This window comes from Mustela putorius, unplaced genomic scaffold, assembly GCF_011764305.1.
Source record: "Mustela putorius furo isolate JIRA1106 unplaced genomic scaffold, ASM1176430v1.1 tig00003845_pilon_pilon_pilon, whole genome shotgun sequence".
Classification (NCBI taxonomy): domain Eukaryota; kingdom Metazoa; phylum Chordata; class Mammalia; order Carnivora; family Mustelidae; genus Mustela; species Mustela putorius.
Genome location: NW_025421998.1, coordinates 28,036,450 through 28,061,525, shown reverse-complemented (window position 1 = coordinate 28,061,525; position 25,076 = coordinate 28,036,450). Strand labels below are relative to the sequence as shown.

Sequence of the window (25,076 nt, the reverse complement as noted above, 5' to 3'; positions counted from 1 at the left end):
ATCTGTTACTCTATCATCACTTTTGTTCAGTATTATATTAAATAAACACCATAATTTTCCTGTGTACTTAATCACTTTAGAAACAAAATATTTAATTTCAGATATTGACATTTTATTTAAAGAAAGTAGGTAAAAGTAACAACATGCCTAAATAAAGCAAAAATATGTTCCCTTTGAGGATTTATATATATGTAAAAGGTAATTGACAAAAGCAATTTTGCAGCATATGTACTCATATTCAGTAAGTCACCTTCTTTGTACAAATTGGTTTTCATATGTTAATTCCTCTTGAATTCCTTTTGGATGATATGAATTTTTTTTTTTTACTTCTGAGTCACGATTAAATTACCACTCCTTTTTTTCCCATTCTATTCTTTTCTTTCTTTTCTTCTTTCTTCCTTCCTTCCTTTCATACACTCTGGTTTCTTAAATAAATATAGATTGAGTAATGACATAACAGGCATTGTCCTGGGTTCTATGGAAAAAAAAAAGAGGAATGGTAAGCAGCTCTACAATGCTTTTACCATTGTAAAAAGATATAGGCCATTTTTCCTAAAGTAAACTTTCGTCAGTAAAATTAAGTGGGTCACTGTTTTGAAATATAGCCAAGTATTAGCCAGCTATAGCACAGATCATAAAAAGCAGTTATAATCATTTAAATCAATAAAGTAAAATGAATTACAGGATTGAAAACATACATAATTTGTGTTATGTTATGTCTTAGATATTTTTGGATTTCTAAAACAAGAAAAAATCTAAATGTTTTATTTGTATATTGGTATTTAGAAGAAATTTACCTTAGGTGGTTAAAAACATGCATTAACTTGAATAAAGATATATGTAGGTATGTAGATATTTTCAAGGGACACCTTGATTGATTGATAGCAGTTGCCCAAGATGTTGTATATGTTTAGAATGATTTAGAGGTGGAATCTGAGTTCATGGGGTAAGAATGCCTCAATCTGGTAGCTGTGTTTGCTATAGGTAAAGGAAGGTAGTTAAAGGAGCACAAAGTACAGATAACCCCCATCCTTGATTAACTATGTATTAGAAAACATGGGAAATTTCATCCTTGAAATTTTTATTTTAAATACAGTATTGATAAGTTACATTACACCTTCATAGCACAATAAACATTTTTCTAATTATGTGAAAATAGACCCAGAAAAAGTGTGTTTTATCAAATATTAAACCTTCCCAAATTGATGCATATGTTAGAACTATTGGAAAGGGGTAAATAGAAAGAACAATGAAGAAGGAGTCCAGAGAAGTTAGGGATTTTATGTTGATCCTCCCAAAGACTCATTAATTCTACTTATGAAGTACTTTAAGTTTTGGAATGCTTTATTATTTTACCTATTACATGAGACATTACATGTGACATTACATGTTTTACACTTGTGACAAAGAAGATTAATAGTTTTTGTGAAAATTATTTAAAAAAAGAAAATACTTCACAAGTATAAGGCAAAACACATGACTGAATACACAAAGAATTATTAACATCACAATGCCATGTTTACCTTTAACAGATTATGTTGAAAGATTTTAATGTGGTAATAACTAAGGACAGATAGAAATTGATATTTTACTGGTGTGACTTTTTAAAAACAGACTCTTTCAGGGCACCTGGGTGGCTCAGTGGGTTAAGCCTCTACCTTTGGCTCAGGCCATGATCCCAGGGTCCTGGGATCTCTGCTCAGCAGGGAGCTTGCTTCCGTCTCTCTCTCTGCCTGCCTCTCTGCCTACCTGTCATCTCTGTCTGTCAAATAAATAAATTAAAACAAACAAACAAAAAAACAGACTCTTTCTCTTTCTATCAAAGTTTAACAAGTGAAGACATGGAAACATAATTATTGAGACTCTTTCCTGTGTTGAGTACTATGATAACTTAAATGCTATTTTGTTAATGTAATTTTAATAATAACTTTATGAGATGGGTATCACTACCCCTATTTTCTTGATCAGGAAATAGAATGATCCAGAATATTCATTCAAAATCTTTTCATTCAAAATTTTAGAACATTTTGAGTACATGCTAGAAGTTGAGATCAGAATTTCTGTGCCTCTGATGAAGTTTTTGGTGTCATATGGCATATATGGATTTGAACTTGCCTATTAACACACAGAAACTAAACAGTGAAGATTCTACTTAATACCTGTTCTGATTTCATCAAGGGTGTTTGGCATGACAACCACCTCACAGCATTCCTGTAAGACTGAAACAATCACAAGTGAAATTATTATATAGGTTGTAATGCATGATACAAATACTAGCTATTAGTATTATGGTATATTTAATAGAGTTGCTTAGGCAATTTCTAATGAAAACATCATTAATGTAATTAATTTGGTCCTCTTTAAAGATCATGACCACTGAGGTATTACACTATTCTGAATTTAATTCAGTTTGAAAATTAAAGATAATCTGATTCTGATCTGACAAAAATACCTGGATTTTATAATAAGCTCTATAGCCAAGTACAGAGTATATGATTTAATGAGTGAATCAGCTCATTCATTTGCTGAGATAGCCGATAATCTTTTGTGTTTGTGGTTTCCAAAATTCAACCTCAGTGCCTTTACCTCGTATTTTATGGCTCCCCTCTGCCTATCCCTCCTCTCCTCTTCTTTCCTTCCCTGCCCTTCCCTCCCATTCTGGTGTCAGTACTAAACAGTACTAAACAGAGGGATTCTGGTGTTAGCCCAGATGCAGTGAGTTCAGCAGCTGCAGTCAAGTGATGTGCTGCGCAGTGCCCTATGAGGAACCCTGTGACCTGGGAGGTTTCCTCCCTAAGAAGGGCAACTTTAGTTCACTATCCAGGCTTATTGAAAATGCTTATGGGATTCAAAATACTAAATTAAAAGGAACTAAGACATGAAGAGTTTGCTATCTGATACAAGGTATTAATGGCACCTGACCATTTCATACTGCGTTGTGATAAACATGCTGACAACTTACAAATCATGTCACATACCTTATGATAGAGACAGATAATTACGTAAAGATGTAAATTTATGAAGGTTTAATGGTATGGCAATATTAGTCATATTAATCTTTTCAAAAGTGAACTAATTAATGTAAATATGATAAAATGCTCTTTCTTACTATTCTACATTCTTTTGAATTAAATTAATTCAATTGCTATATATTTTGTTTTCTCTTTGTTCACACTTATTTAATGAAAGAAAAGCACGATAGTTTTCATATATTTTTGTTCAAAAAAATGTATCTTTAGCTCCAAATACTAAACACCAAACACTAAAAAATATATTCAATTATTAAAATATATATATAAATAAATATATATATATTTATATATATATTTCCTATAATTCAAAATATATTTTATGTACTCCAAATGCATTTTGTTAAAATTTGTTTTCTTTTCAGGGAGCCTCATTTATGTACTTCAATTTATATATTTATTTTATTTAAATAAAATACATGGCATTTATTCATTATTTTGGACTTTAATACACAAATGCATTTTTTCCATGTCTTTCTTAATATGTGATTTTAGAAAATAGCAATTGGTTGATTTCCTGGATACCATTAATATTTTTACCAGTAATTTCTTAACCGCTTAGACATAAAGACTAAGCATAAGGAGTTTTTGAGAATTTTCATTCAATATGATTGATTTTTAAAGTGACACATAGATTGATAGAAATTCTGCACTCTATCTTGAGTAAATAGTAGTCAGCTGTGACATGTGGACAGAAATTCCTTTCAAAGAGCCCCTGTGAATGCTGAAAGCCACAAGAATGAGGCTTGAGTAGTTTTTGCAGTCATTGGACTGCAAGATGGAATTGTAACCAAAATAAGAACTGACCTGAACATTTAGAGAAAAGTAAACTAGTTAGTCCTTGAGTGCACTCCATGGTTTCTAGAATCTGAGTTTACTGTTCTCTCTGGTTTTAGTGTTTTCTTAAGAAGTCCTCTAGAAGTAAAGTTCATATATACTTTTTAAAGATTTTATTCATTTATTAGAGAGATCGAGAGCAAGTGAGTGAGAGAGCCTAAGCAGGGAGAGCAGCAGAGGGAGGGGGAGAAGCAAACTCTCTTCTGAGCAGGATGCCCAACACAGGGCTCAATCCCAGGGTCCTGGGATCATGACCTGAGCTAAAGGCAGAGAGTTAACCAACTGAGCTACCCAGGTGCCCCAATAAAGCTCCTTTTAACAAACCTTCCTGGAGGAAGTGCTGCCTTCTCGGAATTAGATTCAGATGCAGGAGTACAATAAGAAAAGTGAGGCAAAGACACTGACTGATTTTATATATATTGAAAGTGGATCAGTCTTAAATCTGATTAAGATGGTTAAGATGGCACAGCCACCTGGGAAGTCAGGATATGCCACTGGATTGAACTTACATAGTTCCTGTCCATCCATAGTTCCTTACCCTACACAGTTTACCGAATGTAGCATCATACAAAACGTTGAGTCCCTTCCCATTTTCCCAGGCAGCTGGAAAGATACACAACATCATTTCTTATGGCTCAGTTTTGCATCAAATACATATGTTAAATCAGCAGCTGGAATTCAAGTAACTATTCCACAAAGATGGACTTTGTGGTAGAGAGGGAATCTGCAATCTGGGAGACATTTATATTCCCTTTCTTTCTTCATCTATGTGTAGTTGGAGGGAGAGAGAGAATATAAATGCTAATAACGACATTTCTGAGAACATCATTAATCTGTGTTTATTTTTTCCCATTGTGGAAGTGAATATACCAGATATAAACTAATATGCTTTCTTGGTGTAATAGGTTCTACACTTTTATATAGTTGTGGCATTTCTATATTAGGGGAGTTAAATGCTCATGAACTTTTCCATTGTTGTAACTTGAGAGTTGTAATTTGAAAAAAATTGTATATTATTGGACAGAGTCCTTGAATAAGGAGATAAATGCAATCCAGATATCTCTATTCTGACTGCTATTATTCACCTTTACTTTCATTTGTGATTTTTTTCTGGTCCTTAAAATCCACTTTGTTATTCATAATAACATTTCTATTGAGGGATTAACTTCCTTGACCCTGTTTTGTAAATGAAAACTGAATACATGCTAAGCTGGTAAAAGAATCTGTTTCAAATCAATAGCTCTCTGTATCTTCTTTGTTTATCCTACTAAACCATCTCTCTTTGCACTAAGTTTCAATAAAACCAAATGGCAACCGTATGACTGTTAGAAATATTTTGAACATCATTGGAAATCAAAATTTCAACCATCTGAGATGAACACAAAAAAGCAGATTCTCATAACATTGCTATTGTTGGATACATTTCAAAGCGTATTGTCATGCACCTGAATTTTGGGACATTTTTCCAATTCTTGAAGGATTTATTTTTATATTTTTGCCTTTAGTTATTCATTTTTAATGCTATGATGTATATTATAACATGTCTATCAAATTTATCATGGCTCAAATTGCAGGGCCTTAGCAAGGCTGTTTTTTGCCAAGTGAATGCAGTGGAGAATTTGAAGCCACACAGGCATCTTAAATTTCATTATAATCCAAAATGCACATTAACCCTTGAACTTCATTTACTTTTTCAAAGGTCAAAGTTGATATCAACTTTTTTTATTTTTTATTTTGTTTTAGGGACTTCAAGTCATATTATCATTTTTTTTAATTTTTAATTTTTTATTTTTTATAAACATGTATTTTTATCCCCATGGGTACAGGTCTGTGAATCACCAGGTTTACACACTTCACAGCACTCACCAAAGCACATACCCTCCCCAATGTCCATAATCCCACCCCCTTCTCCCAACCCCCCTCCCCCCAGCAACCCTCAGTTTGTTTTGTGAGATTAAGAGTCACTTATGGTTTGTCTCCCTCCCAATCCCATCTTGTTTCATTGATTCTTCTTGTACCCACTTAAGCCCCAATGTTGCATCACCACTTCCTCATATCAGGGAGATCATATGATAGTTGTCTTTCTCTGCTTGACTTATTTCGCTAAGCATGATACGCTCTAGTTCCATCCATGTTGTCGCAAATGGCAAGATTTCATTTCTTTTGATGGCTGCATAGTATTCCATTGTGTATATATACCACATCTTCTTGATCCATTATCATTTTTTTAAATGGTAATTAAATTCCTTCTTAATTCTACAAACATCTTAGATCTTCATTATACCTCAAAACCTTAATGTATAGTTGTTGGGAGATAATTTTTCATGGTTCTTTCACATAGTTCTGCACATCTGATGAATAGAGGCACTGACTGCCTATTCCTATTTTGCAGAAAATCCTAAAAGATACTTATATAGTGAAGAGACTTGGAAGGTAGTATCTCTTTCTTAAAAGGCTGGTTTGGGGTGTGGGGGGGGGAGGCTGGTTTGCAGTCCTTAAGAAATAAAGTCTCGCTTGGTACAAAGGGCAGGTATGCTTACTGCCCAATACAATAAACTAACATCTCTCACAAAATGTAATGGCCAGTATGCTTCTGACTAGTATAAAATATTCACATTCCCTTAACCCAGGGCTCCTCTACTGTAATGCACCTCATTGACTGTGTAGGTTGTCACCTGGCCCTTTTCATTCTGCCCGCTGGGAATTGGAGCTTGGGGAACTAGCATAAGAAATGCTGATTCTAAGACTATTGTTATTTTTGTGAGTAACAATGTCCTTTAACTCTGATTCAGGAACTGTGTAACTTCTGCCAGCATCCATGAAACTATTTTAGTAACTTGTTGTAAGTTAGACAAAATCACAGACCATTTACAGTTCTTGACAATATTGGTTATAATTTCTGTGGGCATTTTAAATGGTGAAAGACTATGGTCACTGTGTTCATTTTTAAATATGATTCCCATGATGAAGTCTGATGACACTTCAGGTGTACAGATCACTGATTTTTCATGAAAGCCAGTAAAAATCTTATAAAAGCTATAGGAATGAGCATAGACTTTCATGCACATGCACATATGTGTGTTTATTTCTGCTCGGGGATCAGTATCAGGTAAACTGAGCAAAGTGATTATAGTTTAAATTCAGCATTCAGAAGTAATAATAATGTAGAACATATAGAGTAATAGTAGAACATATAGAGTTGTCTAATCAGGTTATACAACTGAAAATAATGTAGCATTGTGTGTCAACTACACTTTAATAAAAAAAGAAAAATTCCATGTAAGTAGACTAAAATATATATGTATATTTTATATATAAATGTATGTGGGAGTTTACTCTATATACCAGGTATTTTCTATGTGCATTATTTTTATTAACTAATTTATGTAACTCGTATTTGCTTATAAGGTACATATTTTCTTTCAAAGTAACTGAAGAACCAGTTTTGTATTTTAGGCATAAGATATATGGAAAATGAAGCTTTGTCATTAAAGTTTTTTTAGGAACTAGATTTTATTCACATTTTTGATTAATATTTTTTCTAATATGGCAAAATAAGATAGTAATTATTATGCTTGAATTTCCATGGACCAGGCCTCATATACATAAATTTAGGGTTTTTTTTAATCTTTTAGATTCAGGATTAAAATTTAAATGCATTTGCAAAGTAAGGCTAGCACTTAAAATAGAGATAATATATAAAAACTCACAGAAGGTTTGGGGATTTTAGATTGAGGTTGTTGTTGTTGTTAACTGGAAATTTTAATTGTATCCTTCACTGGTTAGAATGAAATTGAAATATTTGACATTGGTTGACAAACTGTTATGTAGATTCGATTACACACTGTATATCACTCAGGTATCAGTGTACATACTTTCAGAGTAGAGTAAGCATTTTATACTTTGAAGGGTTTATTAGAATGATTTGGATCGTTCCTCTGGGATTTTGGCCATTGACTTTTAACTACATAGTTAGCAGGTGTTGCTGATCAAACTGACATGAAGTTTCTTTCCTTTTTCCCCCCCTAAAATTTTATTTATTTATTTATTTGACACAGAGAGAGAGATAGAGAGAGAGAGAGAGAGAGAGATCACAAGTAGGCAGAGAGGCAGGCAGAGAAGAGAGGGGGGAGCAGGCTCCCTGCTGAGCAGAGAGCCCATCATGGGGCTCAATCCTAAGACCCTCATGACCTGAGCCCAAGGCAGAGGCCCAACCCCCTGAGCCATCCAGGCACCCCTGACATGTATTTTCTAATAGTCCTCATTGGTATTCTGCTTCTTTATGCACTTGAACATCTTTAGGAATGGATTTCTACTAATTTCTGATGTATGTTGACCATCATATCATAGATTTAACATCCCATAGATTTAACTCTGGGAATATTTTTCTTGGATATGCTCTGTCTCAAGGCAAATAGGCTATGATCAACATTTGATAGTTTTTCTTTGATTTGGTCATGTAGCAATAAAAATCACTTTTATGTCTATAGTCCATCATAAAACTTCCTTAAGTTCTATTTATATCATATAATTTTTATATATTTCTCTTTACCACATTTTTAAGAGTGGTAAGGAAAACAGGATGCAAAATTATAATAACTAGAATTTTGACACTATTTCAGTAGACTGAGAATCTTAAATTTTCTTTTTAGCTTTTATGTATTCAGAGTAGAACATTCTTGGAGACTGTCATAATTACATTCAAATTGAGTGCTACACATACTAAATATATTGTATTCTCTATACTGTATGCTATATAGATGTGTGTGTATATGTGTGTGTGCCTGTGTGTGAATCAAAATATTTTTTAGTTTTGTTTTGTATATGTGCTGCCGAAGTGAGCACTAGTTTTGTGTTTGAAGTGATACCAAAATTAATATAACTTATTGGTTCTAGATCTTAATATGCCCTTAAAAGAGAGGAACCATTCACATTTAGAAACAAATACAATGATCAGCTAATAACTTGTGTTTTCTTTTTAAATGGATCAAATCCATATTCCCTTTATATCACATATCATAGTGAGCTGTTTTATGGTAGTAAGGTATCTCCTTTTTTTAAGTTAGGGTTTGATCAGAGACCAGAACTTGTATGAGTGATGTTAAAAAGGATTTTATTACAGGGATTTGACCTTATACAGTTGTGGAAGATGGTGGAGAATTTTATGGATTTCTGCAATCTATTGCCACTGAGTCAAGTAATGGTCCTGAAGCTGTTGTAAGTCACCAGGACTGGCATTAGGGAAGAAAAGCTCCCATGAAGTTGGAAGAGCAAGGACAGACTGAATCCCATAAGGATAAACTGGGATCCATAAGGACAAACTAGAATCAGTGTCTCTTTCACTACCTCCAGCTTTGTTGAGTTGGCTGACCTACAGAAGAATTTGGTGTTTTCTGCTATGGAGCTGCACGAGTTCTAGGACCACCCTCTTACAGAAGCTAACAAATAAGACAGGTAGAAGGTTAAGGAGCTGCTAGATGCTACCCCATGCTAGCAAGGTGGTTGGCCAGCAGATCAGAACAACTTTGAGAGTTTTATGGTTGCAATTCAACTACTGCCTTCCATATCTAATGCAGATTTCTTTTATGGTCAATCTTAACTAGTTTATGGGAAAGAGAATTCTAGGAAATGTAGTTCCAGCTTATCTAAGTTGAAACAGTGCAGTTTTGTTACAACTATTAAACAGTTGCTGTATTTGCCTTTTGACTGACAGTGATTTATGCCATGTACCACTTTAATGAAAGAGTAACTATAATTTATAGTGTTCTACACTTGGAAGACTGGAATTTCATGAAAATTCTAATGAACAAAATAGAAATTCCCTTTGTAACAAAAATGGCTACAGATTAATATTCAGTACCAATTCTATTAAATCCACCTCTCCTTATGTCAAGTATAGGCTTAAACTCTGTTATCTGTCCTTAAAAGGAAGAAATAATTCATATAGAATTCTCACCCAAGTCATCCCACAGTACAGTGAATGATGTGAGAGCTAAGGAGATGTGGAAATATTCAAATCAAATAAACATGATTTCTTATTTTAAGAATAAGATAACAGCTAATGATTGATTAAAAAGTAGTAAGGCATTATGCTCTATCATTAATCCCAGTTTAGTTGAGGAGACTGAGACTCATAGATCCTAAATAACTTTCTGATAGGCACACAGCAAATGAAAAATGTTGCCTGAATAATTTTAACCCAGGTCTGACTAAACTTTTAAAGCATCAGATTAATACCTCCATATTATTTTTATTTTGTTATTATTATTTCATTACTTTTGCTCTATATGTTTTTGTTTGTTTGTTTGTTTTTTTAAGATTTTATTTATTTATTTGACAGAGAGAGATCACAAGTAGGCAGAGAGCGAGAGGGAAGCAGGCTCCCCACTGAGCAGAGAGCCCGATGTGGGACTCGATCCCAGGACCCTGAGATCATGACCTGAGCCGAAGGCAGCGGCTTAACCCACTGAGCCACCCAGGCGCCCCGCTCTATATGTTTTTTTAAGTTTATTTATTTATTTAAGTGATGCCTACACCCAACATGGGGCTCAAGCTCATGATCCTGAGATCAATAATTTGTATACTCTTCTGACTGAGGCAACTGGGTGCCCATATATGTTTTTCTTAAATTCTCTGAGAATATCTTTTCAAATATAAATACCTATCTTTAGAAAAACTAACATTTTTATAAAATATTAATAAATATAAACAGATTTTAAAATTTTAAAGTTCCAAATTTTCATTATATTCAGAAATTATTTACAAAATTAATAGATGTAATACCTATGAACACATATATCTATTTGTGCGTATATATATTATAATATAGATTATATATTATATGTGAATTATTATAAATGACCAAGAAGTCTCCATTTATTAGAAGATATGTTAAGAGAACATTTTATATTATTAACTATTATAACAGCTTTTAGTACTTTGGACATTAAGTATTACAACCAAAAAATTTTTCACTTTTCATATTAGACAAGGCAGAGGGTGGAAGAGAGGTATATGTGAATGAAATCAAGTATTCCTCTAAAATCTGGATTTCATTTTTATTTCTCCTTCCTCACAGTTGTATCTCATGTGATTAAAGATGAATTTCATCTCCTTGAGTATTAAATTCTATTATAATAAAGCATATATGTTAGAATTAAATATGCCAACTACTTCTATCCACAATAAATCTCTTTAGATTGTAATTCTACCTATTTCGTGTAAATCATGGACTTAGTTGCTTAAAGGCATAAGCTTTAAGTACTCAACACATTGCATAAAATTGGAAACCACATACTGTCATTGAAATGAGAATAGGGATTTTTTGACCACTTAAATAGTTCTCCTGGCATGGCAGGAAAATATTTAGGTTGATTTCACATAATACTTTACAGTTGTATGCATTCATTTGAATAAAGATGAAGAAAGGTTATGCTTGGTACATATTGTGGACCACTCAAAACCAAATAACTCCAATGAATGGTGCAAATGTGATAATTACATTGATAGCACAATATAAAAAAATTTAAGCTAAAATGTGGATATCATCAGTTTCTCTGGTCATATAGAATCTTAAAGTGAAATTGCTTAAAACTCGTTTTAAGAGTGGGAGAAAATTGTCCTGGACAACTTTTGTTAATACCTGTATGTTCTATATATAGTTCCAATGTGTTTAGTCTTTTTTTTTTTTTTAAGATTTTATTTATTTATTTCACAGAGAGAGATTGAGATCACGAGTAGGCAGAGAGGCAAGCAGAGAGAGAAGGGGAAGCCGGCTCCTCGCTGAGCAGAGAGCCCAATGAGGGACTTGATCCCAGGACCCTGAGATCATGACTTGAGCCAAAGGCAGAGGCTTAACCCACTGAGCCACCCAGGCACCCTGTGTTTAGCCTTTTTGATGGAGTTTGGAGGTTTCAAGTAATTTGAAAGGAAAATGTTTATAGAATCTTAATCAGGATTTCTAGAACCTCAAACAAATAGTCAATCCTGAGGTGAAAAAAATCAGTCAAATGGGGCATCTAATTGAAATGAGCATTGAAATAAAATGATTTGGTAGCCCTATGTAAGAGTCTTCATTTAGTTTATCACATCATTCAAGCCACTTTAAAATTTATTTTTCACTTACCATAAGTTTTATTTTTTTATTTTGTTTTTAAGATTTATTTATTTATTTATTTATTTGACAGACAGAGATCACAAGTAGGCAGAGAGGCAGACAGAGAGAGAGGGGAAAGCAGGTACCCGATGTGGGGCTCAATCCCAGGACCCTGGGATCATGACCTGAGCCCAAGACAGAGGCTTTAATCCACTGAGGCACCCAGGCACCCTGTCATTTAACGTAAGTTTTAAAGATGTTATAGCTTGATTAATATGAATAACCTGACAAACTTAAATAGCAGTCAAATAATGCCAATTTTGTTGTCCTAGTTGGATCATTATTTAAAATTCTCTGGAAGTGCCCAGGTAACTCAGTCACTTATGCTTCGGATTTTTGATTTCGGCTCAGGTCATGGTCGCGAGATGGAGCCCTGTGATAGGCTCTGCGCTGAGTATGGATTGTGCTTAAGATTCTCTCTCGCCCCCTGCACCTCCCACCCCTGCTCGCACACACATTTTCTCTCTTTAAAAACAAACAAGAAAAAAGAAAAACAAAAACAAAAAAAACTTCCCTGAAATCAGAATGAAACAAAGCATTAAATTAGGAAGGTCAGTTGGTTTTATTTTTCTATCATTCTTAATAGTGAAGGTGAAAACAAAGGTGCATGGGTGACTTAGTCGGTTGGGCATCAGACTCTTGATTTCAGATTGGGTCATGGTTTCAGGATTGTGAGATTGAGCCCCAAGTCCTGCTGGAGCTCAGCACAGACTCTACTTGAGCTCCTGTCCCTCCCCCCACTTGCATGTGCATGGTCTCTCTCTCTCTCTCAAATAAATAAAACAAATCTTAAAAAAAAAAAATTGTGAATGTGAAAATGTGTCCCAAGGTGGCAGAACAGCCTACTCACTATACTATAAGGTGGATGAAATTCCAGGTCACAAATTCAATGTTAGATGACTAAGATTATAATTAGAACACAGTTAAATCTTAGTTTTTATTACGTATGCCTCTTTGAAGAAGAGATATCTAACATCCTTTAATGAATACTGAGGTATTAGGAAGACATGATTATGGATGATCTGGTCACAGCTGTAATAGCACAGTGTCACAAGAAAAAAAGACAAAACATTATGGCAAAATAAGTATGGAACAGCTTAAATAGAGAGAGGGATGAAGTGAGTGACAGGAACAATCTCATGGATTACTCCTTTGGCACGAAGAGTCTAGTATTCAGCCAGTTTGCCAAATAAATTGACCAGACAAAAAGAAAGTCAACAGATTAACTTCAGGAATTAAGCTTATTAATGGATTTTCATGCAGAAATGTATCCACCCATCATGATAGGAAAAGGATTCCTTTGCTTTCCCAGATGGTAAATTATACATTAAAATATTTCTACATAAACTACTGAGGGGATAGAGACTTTTTTCTTTTAAATGAATGTTCGCTGACCTGAGGCAATGCTATACTATACCCATTCATTTGGGGTGGATTTTTATTTGAACCAGAACAAGTTGTTTGATTTAATCATGAACTGAATATATTTGAATAGAAATTGTTCATCTTCACAGCCTTCTCTCCTCTTTTCTCTTATTTAGAGTAACATTTCACTACTCCATCCATAATTTAAGAACATGCAAGGAGGTAATTGGAATTGGAGGTAAATTATATTCTTTTGTAGAAAGTATAATTATCGGAAGTTAGTTAAAAACACCTCAGTTCTGTTTTAATTTTCATGCATGGAGCAGTTGTTTTGACAGATGGATGGACTTTATTTTTGTAACCGTCCGGGAAAAGTCTGTGTAACATAGTCTAATCAGTGCTACATATTTGTAATGTTTGTTTTTGAATCACAGTGCGTTTGGCTCCTGTATCTTTTTTCTGGGGGTAGACATTTTCTTTCTAATTTATTTTTCCAGGTTGATATCTCTTTCGTGTAATTCCTCTATCAATTTGATCTGAAAGCACTAGAAACCTTTAAAATGTAAGGGCGAATGGTTTGTCACTAGGGATGATGAATCATTGTTCCTCAGGTGTGGCCTTGGGGTTTACTGGTTTATTACTGCCTTTGCTTTTACTTCTAGGCAAAGTTAACAATTTATAATGCTTTGGGCCTGGAATATATTTCAGTAGAATAAGAGGTCAATATGGTTGCCTGACTCTCGGGAAGCCAACTTGTTGCTAAACTTGTCTGTGTATATCAACTTGAGTTCCAAAAAGGATCAAGGTTTGAAAAATGAATTCATTTTGAACTGATTACATTTTCTTTATTGCGTTGTAAATCCGCTGGTGTTAAGCAAAGCAGTGCAGTAGTTTAATGCCAAAAAGTACATTACATTCTAAGTTTTAAGAATCATCATGGTTCAAGAAAAGGTCAGAATCACTCTTCTGTCTCCGTAGAACAGAAATGTGTGAAGTGTGTTTCCTTTTTCTGCCACGCTTCCTTCTTTTTTAGAGGAATGTCCAGGCTGCTTCCAAATAAAATGAATGTCCTGTTTTGGAACATTACAAAAAAAAAAAAAAAAGAAAAAACAACACTTGGCAGCAACAAGCTAGAGAATGAAGGCAAATGAATGACAGAATTGATAGTCTTTTATGTAGATTTTCTGTTTTAAAGAACAGTCCTTATTAACAATGCCTCTTTCAAGTTTTTGGTTCTTCTCTGTCCCATACTTTTAAATCACTATTCCTTTGCAGGTGTTTTTTAACCAATTTTGAAAGTATTTTATTCAGTTTCTTTGTTTATTTCAAATGTCTTAACCTACTGTACAACCCAGGAAATTTCTCCCCATTCTATTTGCATCAGCCCTCACTTCAAAATAATATTGAGCTAGCCCCTGGGCATGGCAACAATACAACCTGCTCGCCAGCTAGGAGAGTTCATTGTGGAAATGAACAGGATCTTTCCAGGCCAGTAGGGTGGGTCTACTCCTTTTGTAGCAGGGATACTCTGTTACCAGTCTTCTCAGTATAAAAACCTTCGCCAGGTTTCGAAGCAATGTCTCCTGTTTTTTTTTCCAGCAGCTCTGTAGAAGGACGGCTGTCATACTATAGTGATGCTTTTTTGACAGTTAATAGAAAACAAAATTGTGATATTCAGTGTAGTTCAATTCCATAGTTTTCAAGAACCCTGAGTTTTTAATTATTAATTACTGCTAATCAGTTGCCCAATCTGTAAGAGATATGAACTCACAGATTCTATCACCTTCGGATTCACCTTGCAGAGATGACGTGAGTCTTCATTTGTGTTCACAAGTATCGTGCTCATAAAATATTTCCTCTTTTTGTGGAAAAGTAGGATCTATTCTCAGATTTCTAGGATTTTCTTAGGTATTACTAATGGGGTTAGAGAATTTGGATTTGTATTCAAAATTACATGAATATCTTTAAAGGCATGGCAGGCAAACTGAAACCCAGTTCTTTTCTAAAATGAACAAGACATCCATCTGGTTCTGCCACTAGTATTTATTAGAATATTTGTTTGCTTACCAGTATATATGCAGCCAGTTTCTGGGTTTCAACATATGGTGCCAGAACTGGTTATTTATAATCATGACTGCTTTAATATTGAGTCCACAATTAGGGACGGCTGTCTTTATGTAAAAGTAGAGTATGTGGCCACCTACATGTTTCAAAAAAGGGAATGCCATAAAACATTTTCCTGAAAATGACTTCTTTGCAAATGACTGAATATTCTTTAAAGTACAAATAAATCCTTTGGGTAAGACTAATGAATGCCTCATTTGTAAATGAGTTTATCAGATGTTTCCCTGTCCATAACCTCTTTCCTCTGCCTAGTCATTCATGCCCTTGCCTCTTGGGAGGAGAGAAACTGTTAGAGAATGGGGAGTTTGTTGTTGAGAGTCTTGGAAGTTAGGTTTTAAACTGTTTCGTCTCAAATGTAGCTTTAGATATGAGTAAAATCTATATACTCTTCAAGTTAGGGAATTTTTCTTCATAACAACTTGCAAAATTAATTGATTTCAGAGCTTAATTGTGTATGTTATAATTGTTTTACCAGACAAAAGATTCAGGATCAAAGTGGCAAAACAGTAGTAGAAATTAGATGTTTATTTTAGTTACCTTTCTAAACTACTCAGCCTGTGTTAAAGTAATAAGGATCATAACTAGGAAGTTACAGAATTTACCTTAAATTGGTCTACTTCACCTTTGGAACAGTGTATTTATGGGCATCCATAGGTTTCATCCCAGAAAAAATCAGGAATGATGGAAAGCAACTATTTAAATTTTTTTTAAAAAAATTCATTTGACAGAGAGGGATTGCAAGTAGGCAGAGAGGCAGGCAGAGAGAGAGGGGGAGGCAGGCTCCCTGCTGAGCAGAGATTCCCAATGTGGGACTCGATCCCAGGACCCTGAGATCATGACCTGAGCCGAAGGCAGAAGTTTAACCCACTGAGCCACCCAGGTGCCCCAAGCAACTATTTAAATTTAAAGAACAAATACTTTGCTCAAGTTTGGTTTGTATCCTCATTTTATGAGGGCATAGAGATAAAACCAAAATAATCAGCTGCAAGCCCAGAAGCCCAGAATATAAATGTCATGTGGAAATGTACTTACGTTATTGTAACACCTCAGTTATAAACTCTTACTGACTATGAGAAAAGCCCAAATGCATTCTGAGCTTTCACTAGAAAAGTCACATGTCACAGAGAGGGAATTTGGAAGTGTGTTATACACTTAGAGCTGCTGGGATGAGCTGAATCTTCTATTAGTTTGTCAGCCTTGCTTGCAATATAGTCTGCTTTTCATCTTTATCTGCATTTCTAGTTACATATTTGGTTCTTATTCCCAAATGTTTATAGTCAAATACCTAAAATTAGTGAGGACAGTCTATGATCAATAACAATATAATTTTCTAAGAAGTTTTTATTATTTAGCTTGTGAATATACATTTGACTATTTTCAAAATGGATATTATGTATTCCATGATGAACTCATACTTTCTACTCATATGTATTCAATTCTTAAGATTTGTTATATGGTTAAGAGACTATAACATTTTATTTGAAGCTATTTTGACAGTTTGGGTTTTTCTTTTCATTTTTTCTTTTTTTATAATATTGGTATAGATTCATCTGTTTAAAAATATTTTTCAAAAATTGAGTCTTCTCTGCTCTGGATTTTTTGGGCCATAGGATTATCAGTTTATATTTTGACTAGCTGATTTTCCCCCAGATCTTTTATCAATAGGAACAAAAGTCTAAAATTCCTGTTCACAAAAACAATTTCTTTATTTTATTTTATTTATTTGGCAGAGATCACAAGTAGGCAGAGAGTCAGGTAGAGAGAAAGGGGGAAGCAGGCTCCCCGCTGAGCAGAGAAGGGATGCGGGGCTCCATCCTCAGCCAAAGGCAGAGGCTTAACTCACTGAGCCACCCAGGTGCCCCCACAAAAGAATTTCTTTAACAGGACCTACATATAGAATAAATAGAAAGAGTATAAATAGCTCTGTCCATTTTATTATTTTTCATTCCAAGTGTTTATTTAAATTCTACTTAGTTAACTACCTATTTTATTTTTAAGTGATCTTTTATTCAGAAAATAAAATGGCAGGGATGACTCAATGTCTATAAATAATAATAATATAGGATTAGAATATCCTCTTATAACTAACTGTTCTTTACCTGGGGGATTCATGGCTATTGGGCAGTTGATCCACGTATGGGTTCAGGATGTCCATAAACCTCCTGAAAATATTCATTAATTATATCCACTCTACAAAAGATCTTTCTATCTATAGACATTTTATACTGTAGCATCTTCTCTATCTCATATAAATATATCCATATTGTCTTTGAGGCTGAAGCGACATTTTCGAGAGGAAAAGCTCTACAGAGCTTACCAACAAGCAGAACTGAAGTTCAAAGTCATCTACCCATCACTACTGGTTATTAATGATGTTCAAAGTTCATGTTTAATAGAAGGTTGTTTCATCTTTTATTTTTATTTTGTTTTTCTAAAATTAAACTTACAGCTAATTTTTGCAGAGAAATTTCACTAGTGTATTCTTTAAATATCTTTAATTAGCCATGTAATTTCCATGTAGTTACTGATTATCTGTACCGTTACTCCACTTTGGTATAAATAGATTGCAAAGAGTTTTAATGAACAATTATGGAAGAGAATATTTTATTGCCCCCCCCAAAGAACAATAATGTCTGCATTTTAGTTCATTTAATAATAATATAATATAATAGTATAATATAATAATATAAACAAACAATAGAAAAATATGCCTTTTTAAAAAATGTGAAAAGGACACAAAAGAAATCTGTTCAAGCATGCCTAGCACCCTTGAGGATCTTTCAGTCATGCTGACTGCTAGAACTCACTGGTTTTCCTTTTGTTTTACAGAAAGAATGTGCTAATTTCATCAAGGTGCTTAAGGCTTATAATCAGACTCACTTGTACGCCTGTGGAACAGGGGCTTTTCATCCAATTTGCACCTACATTGAAATTGGACATCATCCTGAGGTAAAGCTGTTTAAAAAAAAAAAATGGTATTTGTCCATGATCTCTCCCTATTCAAATGCTTCATTACTAATTTCTTCAGCTCATTTAGCTTCTGGTTTGCTATTCAGTGGGATCTACTTCAAATTCAGATGCTGTTATTAATTTTAATCTGTGAATGTGAAAAGAATGAGACCATCACTCAGCAATAACTATTGAACTGGAGGAAGGAAGGAAGAAAGCATTTGCTTTCACCCTGGATTACAGAGTCCAATCCATTTTGCATGTGCAGCAGATGTCAGCAAGCTGATTGTGTACTGTTTTCTCCTTCATTTGTATATTGCCAGCTTTCCCCTCCATTTCCATCCTCAGCCAGAAGTGTTTGCCACCCCAGTTGTTTTCTTCTGCCTAGGGATTAGAAGCATGCCATATATGTGCATGATGATCTGATCTCGTGTTTGACCTAAATTATTCACATTTGTGTTTTTGCTTTATTTTTCTATTCTGAGCTATAATTTTAGCAGTATGGAAAAGAAAAAGAAATGTTTCTTTAATTTATTGTACATAAAAGATGTTTCAGCAAGGAAATTAAAGTTAGGTAAATTTAACTAAAACTGGAGATATTAGGGAAATATTTAAAGGAAAACTTACAAGTACTAAAAGCAGTTCCATGAATTGGGCATACCAGTAGCCTTCAATTACAAGCTCTTTTAAAATTTTTTGGCACAAAATGCCAAGAAGAACAAAAGCATTCACGTGAGAAAATCATTTGTGACAGAATTTTCTTTCAAATTGGAACTCTGAAATACTCAGCAAATAAAGGATTTGTTCCCCCCCAATATTTCTGAAATCCTAAAGATAAGATATAATTTATATGTTAGCCACTTCTTTATAGATTATCTCCCTAAATTTTCTTAAGGTATCCCAAAGTAATACAAAAATGTGCTTTGAACCAAAAGGCTTAGAAATCAAAACAGTTTGTGCTATAACTTCTTTGTATAAGGAGACACCTTAGAGACATGTGGTTTCTAGACTAAATACAATTATTATTACTTTACTGATCATCCTGGAAATATTAAAATACTTCCCCAAGGTCACACCAGTGCCAGCAGTTGTTCCTCTTTGGCCTGTTCCCCCAGTGCATCCTTCTTCCTCTCCCATACAAGCATGTATATGGTTGTACCCAAGAGTTTTAAGTAAAAACGAACCTTAAGGAAATAAAAGGCAGTTCTACTTAAATTACTTGTTTCATACTGATGAAATTAGAAATAATATCCTGCACAAGGTCTAGAAGACTTTGTATGCTTAACTTTTTAGCACCTTCTGGATAAATCTCTCCCTCTTTGCTTCTTTCTCAGCTATTCCTATGGTTAGGCACCTTCAGAATTAGGCCTGGGGTAATTACCCCATTATTCTGTATTCAGGAGATGCTCTAGACAACTTCTTCCACATCATATTGCACTTTTTTCAGTCTGTCAGGGATTATGCTGTATAGGGCAATGGAATCAGGAGAGCGGAGCTCCTAACACAGGTTAATAGAAAAGATACCCACTGTGGAGTCACAACTGGCTTCTGACTTGTTCTACAACTTAATAGCTTTGGAGTACTGGAAAAATTTCCTTAACTTCTCTGAGATGCTGTCTCATAATATATAAAACAAACTGAAAAGAACCCCATTTGATCTTTAGTGTCCATATATTGTAAATGAGAGGTTGACTCCAACTGCCTTTCAGCCCTCCTAGTAAGAACATGACCCACTGACATTTTTTGTTAGAGAATCTCAAGAAGTTCTAATCCCATCATTGTTAAACAGTGTTCTTTGCCCCAAAGTGCAGGACTTTTGTCTGACCTCAGTTGGGACTAGGTGCTTGATCCAGAACAAGCTACTTACTTTCTTTGTGTCTCTGTTTATATATGGCTGTTGTGAGAGTTTAACATTGTCTAATTGGTAGCAGGTACTGAAAAAATGTCTATTATCATTTTAAAAATATAAATCTACATCTCAGACTGTTGCTGTCTTTCATGATAGTAATTGTCACCTTGTACCTCACTTTATCAGATCTTATAAATTACTGCACTGGGCCCTTATTTTTACCAGGTGATTCTTGCAATTACCTTAATTCCCTTCATTTTAAAATTTGAAGCTTGGATGATCTTGATGGCCATTTAAATTAAAATACCATATATTGTTCTCATATTTTTATCATTTCCCCCAAATATTGATTTTCTTTATCTTTTTGAAATTGCTATTTCGTAGAATTCACAGCATATTTCCTTTATAACTCCTCAACTATTCATTGCTCCCTTATGGGTGGACAGAGGAAAGGAGAGATACAGGTTTTGGAGCCAGGCCATTTATCCAGGAAATGGAGGAGGCCATCTCTTCCATTGAAAGAAAGAACGAAAGCTTCCCTTCTAATTTTTGAGGTAGGATTATTGGGATGCAAATATTTTCCTGAGATTCTGAAACTCAGAGCTTTTGAGAGAGGTCCTCCTTCAGAAGTTCAATGATCTTGATTTGCATGGCAGCTATATATTGGGTAATACTGTTCCAGACTCTTTAAGAGGTCAGAGGGTAGATGATTATGCAGTCATCTGGGTGAATTTGGGACAGTCTAGACAGTCAATCTAGGAAATTCTGGAAAAGATATTATCAAGATAGCTTGTCTAGACAACATAAAATTTAATTTTCAAGTGCTTAAGTTACCTTAAGAGAGAATCTGTTTTAAGTTGATCTGTGCTGGTATTTAAAATCCTGTCCTTGGATTTAGACAGTTACGCTCTGTGAAGTTGAGAAGAGACAAGGTATGCTTCATGCTCTTAGGAAAAGAATGACAGCAATGGAAAGACTAGAAAAGGAGGATATAACATGGTGAACAGGACTGATTTGTGTTACGAAGTTTGAAACTTTTACTTACTTACAAGGATGTCTTTACATTTAAAACCTGGACATATCTTTTTAGTTTATAAGTAGCACAAATAATTCACTGCCTCACTAGATACTTGCCTCACACTATATAAAATAATGAAATAGTATCTTTTTTAAACCTCTGCCCTGCCTTTAGATATTACAAATAATTTTATCACACACAAATAAGACAATTTGCTTTTCACTTTTTTTTTTTTTACTTTGACGACATTTTAATATTCAGTTTTCTCTTTGCAGTGTTCTTTCTTTTTTTTAAAGATTTTATTTATTTATTTATTTGACAGACAGAGATTATAAGTAGGCAAGAGAGGCAGGCAGGGAGAGAGAGTAGGAAGCCGGCTTCCGTGGAGCAGAGAGCCTGATGTGGGGCTTGATCCCAGGACTCTGGGATCATGACCTGAGCCAAAAAGCAGAGGCTTTAACCCACAGAGCCACCCAGGTACCCCAACAGTGTTCTTTCTTTAAAATAACTCATCATCTTATGTTGAGTTCCCTAAATTGTTGAAACTCGTTCTTAGAAAATGATACTATGGACTTATCATTTCAGATGACTGAATGCCACAGAAGTAAAGACATCATTTTTGAGGCAAATCAAGACTCCCTTTATCATTCAATAGCCACAGATCTTGTAGGAGGAAATTAACAATTTCTTTAAATATAATAGTTTGCAAATACATTTAAAAATTTTTTTTAAAAAGAGAAAACCCATGCTTAGTCTTCCAGTTATGGCAATAGACCTTAATTTAGCCTCCTAGCATTTTTAATAGCAATATTTACACTCCTGAATATTGTATTCTGAAATCTACTCTTTCCGTATAGTGAATATCTTCTGACCACACACAGTATGTCATTGATTACCATATTAAACACATTTTCTGTTTTCTGTGGTACAATTGGGAACTGGTAGACCTATTAATTAACTCCAGTTCTATAAGATGTGTGTCAATCAATTCTTGATTATCTGCCAATGGTACTTGACACTGTAGATAACTGCTAGTGAGGTCACATACTTTATACACATGTGTGTGTTTGTCATAAAAATGTACGCGGAGTTCATGGAAGGAATGATTCCAAGCAAGAATACGGATGAGTTTTGAGTTTAAGCTCTCAGCATCCATGCCATGCAAATGAAAAGTGTAAGTCATCTTTACGAGACAGAATATTCCCAAATGGCTTATAGTATATGGCATTTCCCCTTCAAATTTACATCTGTTAATAAAAAAAAAAAGTATGAATTTAGGAGGAGTATAGCTTTTCAAAAAGTCTCTGGATGTTTTCTCAAATTCCAAATGGGCCTTTTCTATATACTGGGCAGGAAATCTAAAGAAAGATGGACCCAGATGAGAGCTGGAAAATATTAACTCTATAAATACTCTCCTAATGTCATGATCTCAATTTATGATTGAACCAAAGGGACATTAAGAAATGCAATGAAGCTTAATGGCTATCTCCAAGGTCATTTCTACAGTGACAACCAATATATCTAGATATACAAAAAAATGTTTTGTCTGGTTCTTCCCTTCCACCAACAATGTCTTTCCTTTTATGCAAAATTTTGAATCATATGCTCTTAGTTACAGTCTCCAAGGGGTAGTTAACACTCTTTTGACTATTTACACATCTAATCTAACCTTTTATAATTGAGTTATCTCTCTCAATGCATTATGCTATTACCCCAACAGAGCCCAAGTTTATCTTTAAGAGAAAATACTAAAGTTGAGAAATTTAGCTATCTTGGTTAAACCTTGAGGAGTTACTTTGGGGCAGGTTACATCTTTCCATCTTTCTTAGGTTATACATTGGAGTCTGCATTGACTTTGTAGTTGACTAATCAAGGCAGGAAAAGTCAGGATTCCTTGAAGATTTCTTCTTGGGTACTCATTATTCCCATCAGAAGCAGCTTGTTCATTATTTGCCTTATTAACTGAGCAAAATGTGGTTAGCACAAGTCTATAATGGTTTCTAGGTTTCTCTTTCCTAATCTTCCAGTGCTTGAATCACATTGGAAGGTAGACATGTATAAGTTACCATCCTAAATAAGCAATGCCACCATTTATATTGCAAATTACATTTTAAAATACTCTGATGTTTGTATTTGAGGAAAAGCATCCTAGTTCATAGATTCTGAGTGAATTTAACAGCTCAGTAGTATATTTTTCATGAGCTATTAACATTCTAAACTCTAAATATTAGCAGTAAGATAGTTTTTCAAAAGTAATAGAATTAGTAGCTAAGTGAGGTGGTAGGCAGAACTAAGTTATGATTAGAAAAAAAGACTAGAAAAGAAAAAAAAAGAATTCACAAATGATACAAAAAAGAAAGTGAGAGAGTGCCAGAAATCCCCCACCACTGTTTTTAAAATATTCAAATCACCATTTTATTTTTTGACTTGTTGCTCTAAATATTTGATATGAAAACACCTAGTTATGATATTAATATTCTTTTACCTTCTAAAACTTATTTGATTCAGGTGTAAAAGGTGTTTTTGCTTTTCTTCCCCTGACAATATTTCACTACATTTTAGTCCTAAGAACAGTGCCAGATAAAAATGGAAAAGTTAGCATTCAGTTCTTAATTTGTAGGGTATTTAGTTTCATGTTTTATCAGATCTGGTTCACCTATTGCCAGAAAAATAATTTGGACAAAATTAAACAGTTTTCTAAAGGCCACCCATATTGATGCCATGATATCATTATCAATTACTTATTAAAAGTCTTTATTATATATCATACTTAATTTCTGAATGGCGTCTTCATTCACAGTATAGATACAGGGACTGATTCATATACAGCATATTAATCAAAATATTTTTCTTCTCATGAACTTTCAGTAGGTACTTTGGATCAAAGACCTTATATTTACTGGGCCTACCCTATCACTGGAGGTGTATAGTACCCAAGTTACTCTTTCCCCTTTTTATGTCGTTTTTTTTTTTACTGATTCCTCTGCATTCATTCCTCATCTAATCTATTTCAAGAGGAAATTTCTATCCATAAAAACTTTAATTTGTTTGTTACCAATATTACATTTTACAGGAAACACACAGAGTAGTAGTACTAAACCCCATTGTCTGCTCACCGCCTTGTTCCATTTTTTTCTTCTGTTCCATTCTCCTTCTTCCACGATGATCCTTTGAACTCTGGTTGTGTGTTTTTCCTTCTTTATCTCTGTTTCTTCTTGTCTGTATTATTTTCTTTGGTATCAAACTTTAAGATAGTGGAAATACAGTTTGGATATATAAGAGAGAAACGTGTTAGTTTGATGTATTTGAAACTTAGAAAATATAGCAGAATAGACTTAAGTGAATTTCCACAGATCAGAATATATTTGCCTTCTTTTGCAGTGTGTTTCAAACGGGCATCAGCAAGTTATCTTGTAGATTTGTTGCAGATGACTCAATTTGATGATAATCTGAAAAAATAATATAAGTACATTCTAAACTATTTGGATAACTACCACATAATCATGTAAAACCTTAAAATTATAGTCTCTTTGTTTGCTTGAGGATTATGATCCTGTGAGTGCCAAGAACACTCCTTTAATTTTCTTGGGCTAATGAGAAAGAAACAAAGGTTGACTTGATATGCAAATGATATATTCCTGCCAAGAATAGGCCAAAGTAAAGTCAAAGTGGGCTGTGTGAAGGAAGTTTTGCTGTGGTTGAAATAGAGAAAAGTGGTTAGAAAATTAAATCATTTCAGAGCACAGAGGA

General features: G+C 34.2%; 1 protein-coding gene and 1 long non-coding RNA gene across 5 annotated transcripts in view; one reads left to right on the top strand and one right to left on the bottom strand.

The window, feature by feature from the left end:
* SEMA3A (semaphorin 3A) overlaps positions 1-25,076 on the top strand; it is a 466,663-nt gene that overhangs the window by 314,804 nt on the left and 126,783 nt on the right. For all 3 annotated transcript variants that reach the window (XM_004739631.3, XM_004739632.2, XM_004739630.3), the window contains one exon: positions 18,340-18,459. In XM_004739631.3, coding sequence (XP_004739688.2) covers positions 18,340-18,459 — 120 coding nt within the window. The remainder of the gene's footprint in view (positions 1-18,339; positions 18,460-25,076) is intronic.
* On the bottom strand, positions 106-24,760 carry LOC106006656. Of its 2 annotated transcripts, none has more exons than XR_001180919.2 (5): positions 24,443-24,760; positions 21,143-21,284; positions 18,391-18,465; positions 2,160-2,219; positions 106-475 (listed from the first exon to the last, which is right to left on the bottom strand). It is a non-coding gene; the product is annotated as an uncharacterized LOC106006656 (long non-coding RNA). The 2 variants fall into 2 exon arrangements; XR_001180920.2 differs by having other exon boundaries at positions 21,143-21,217.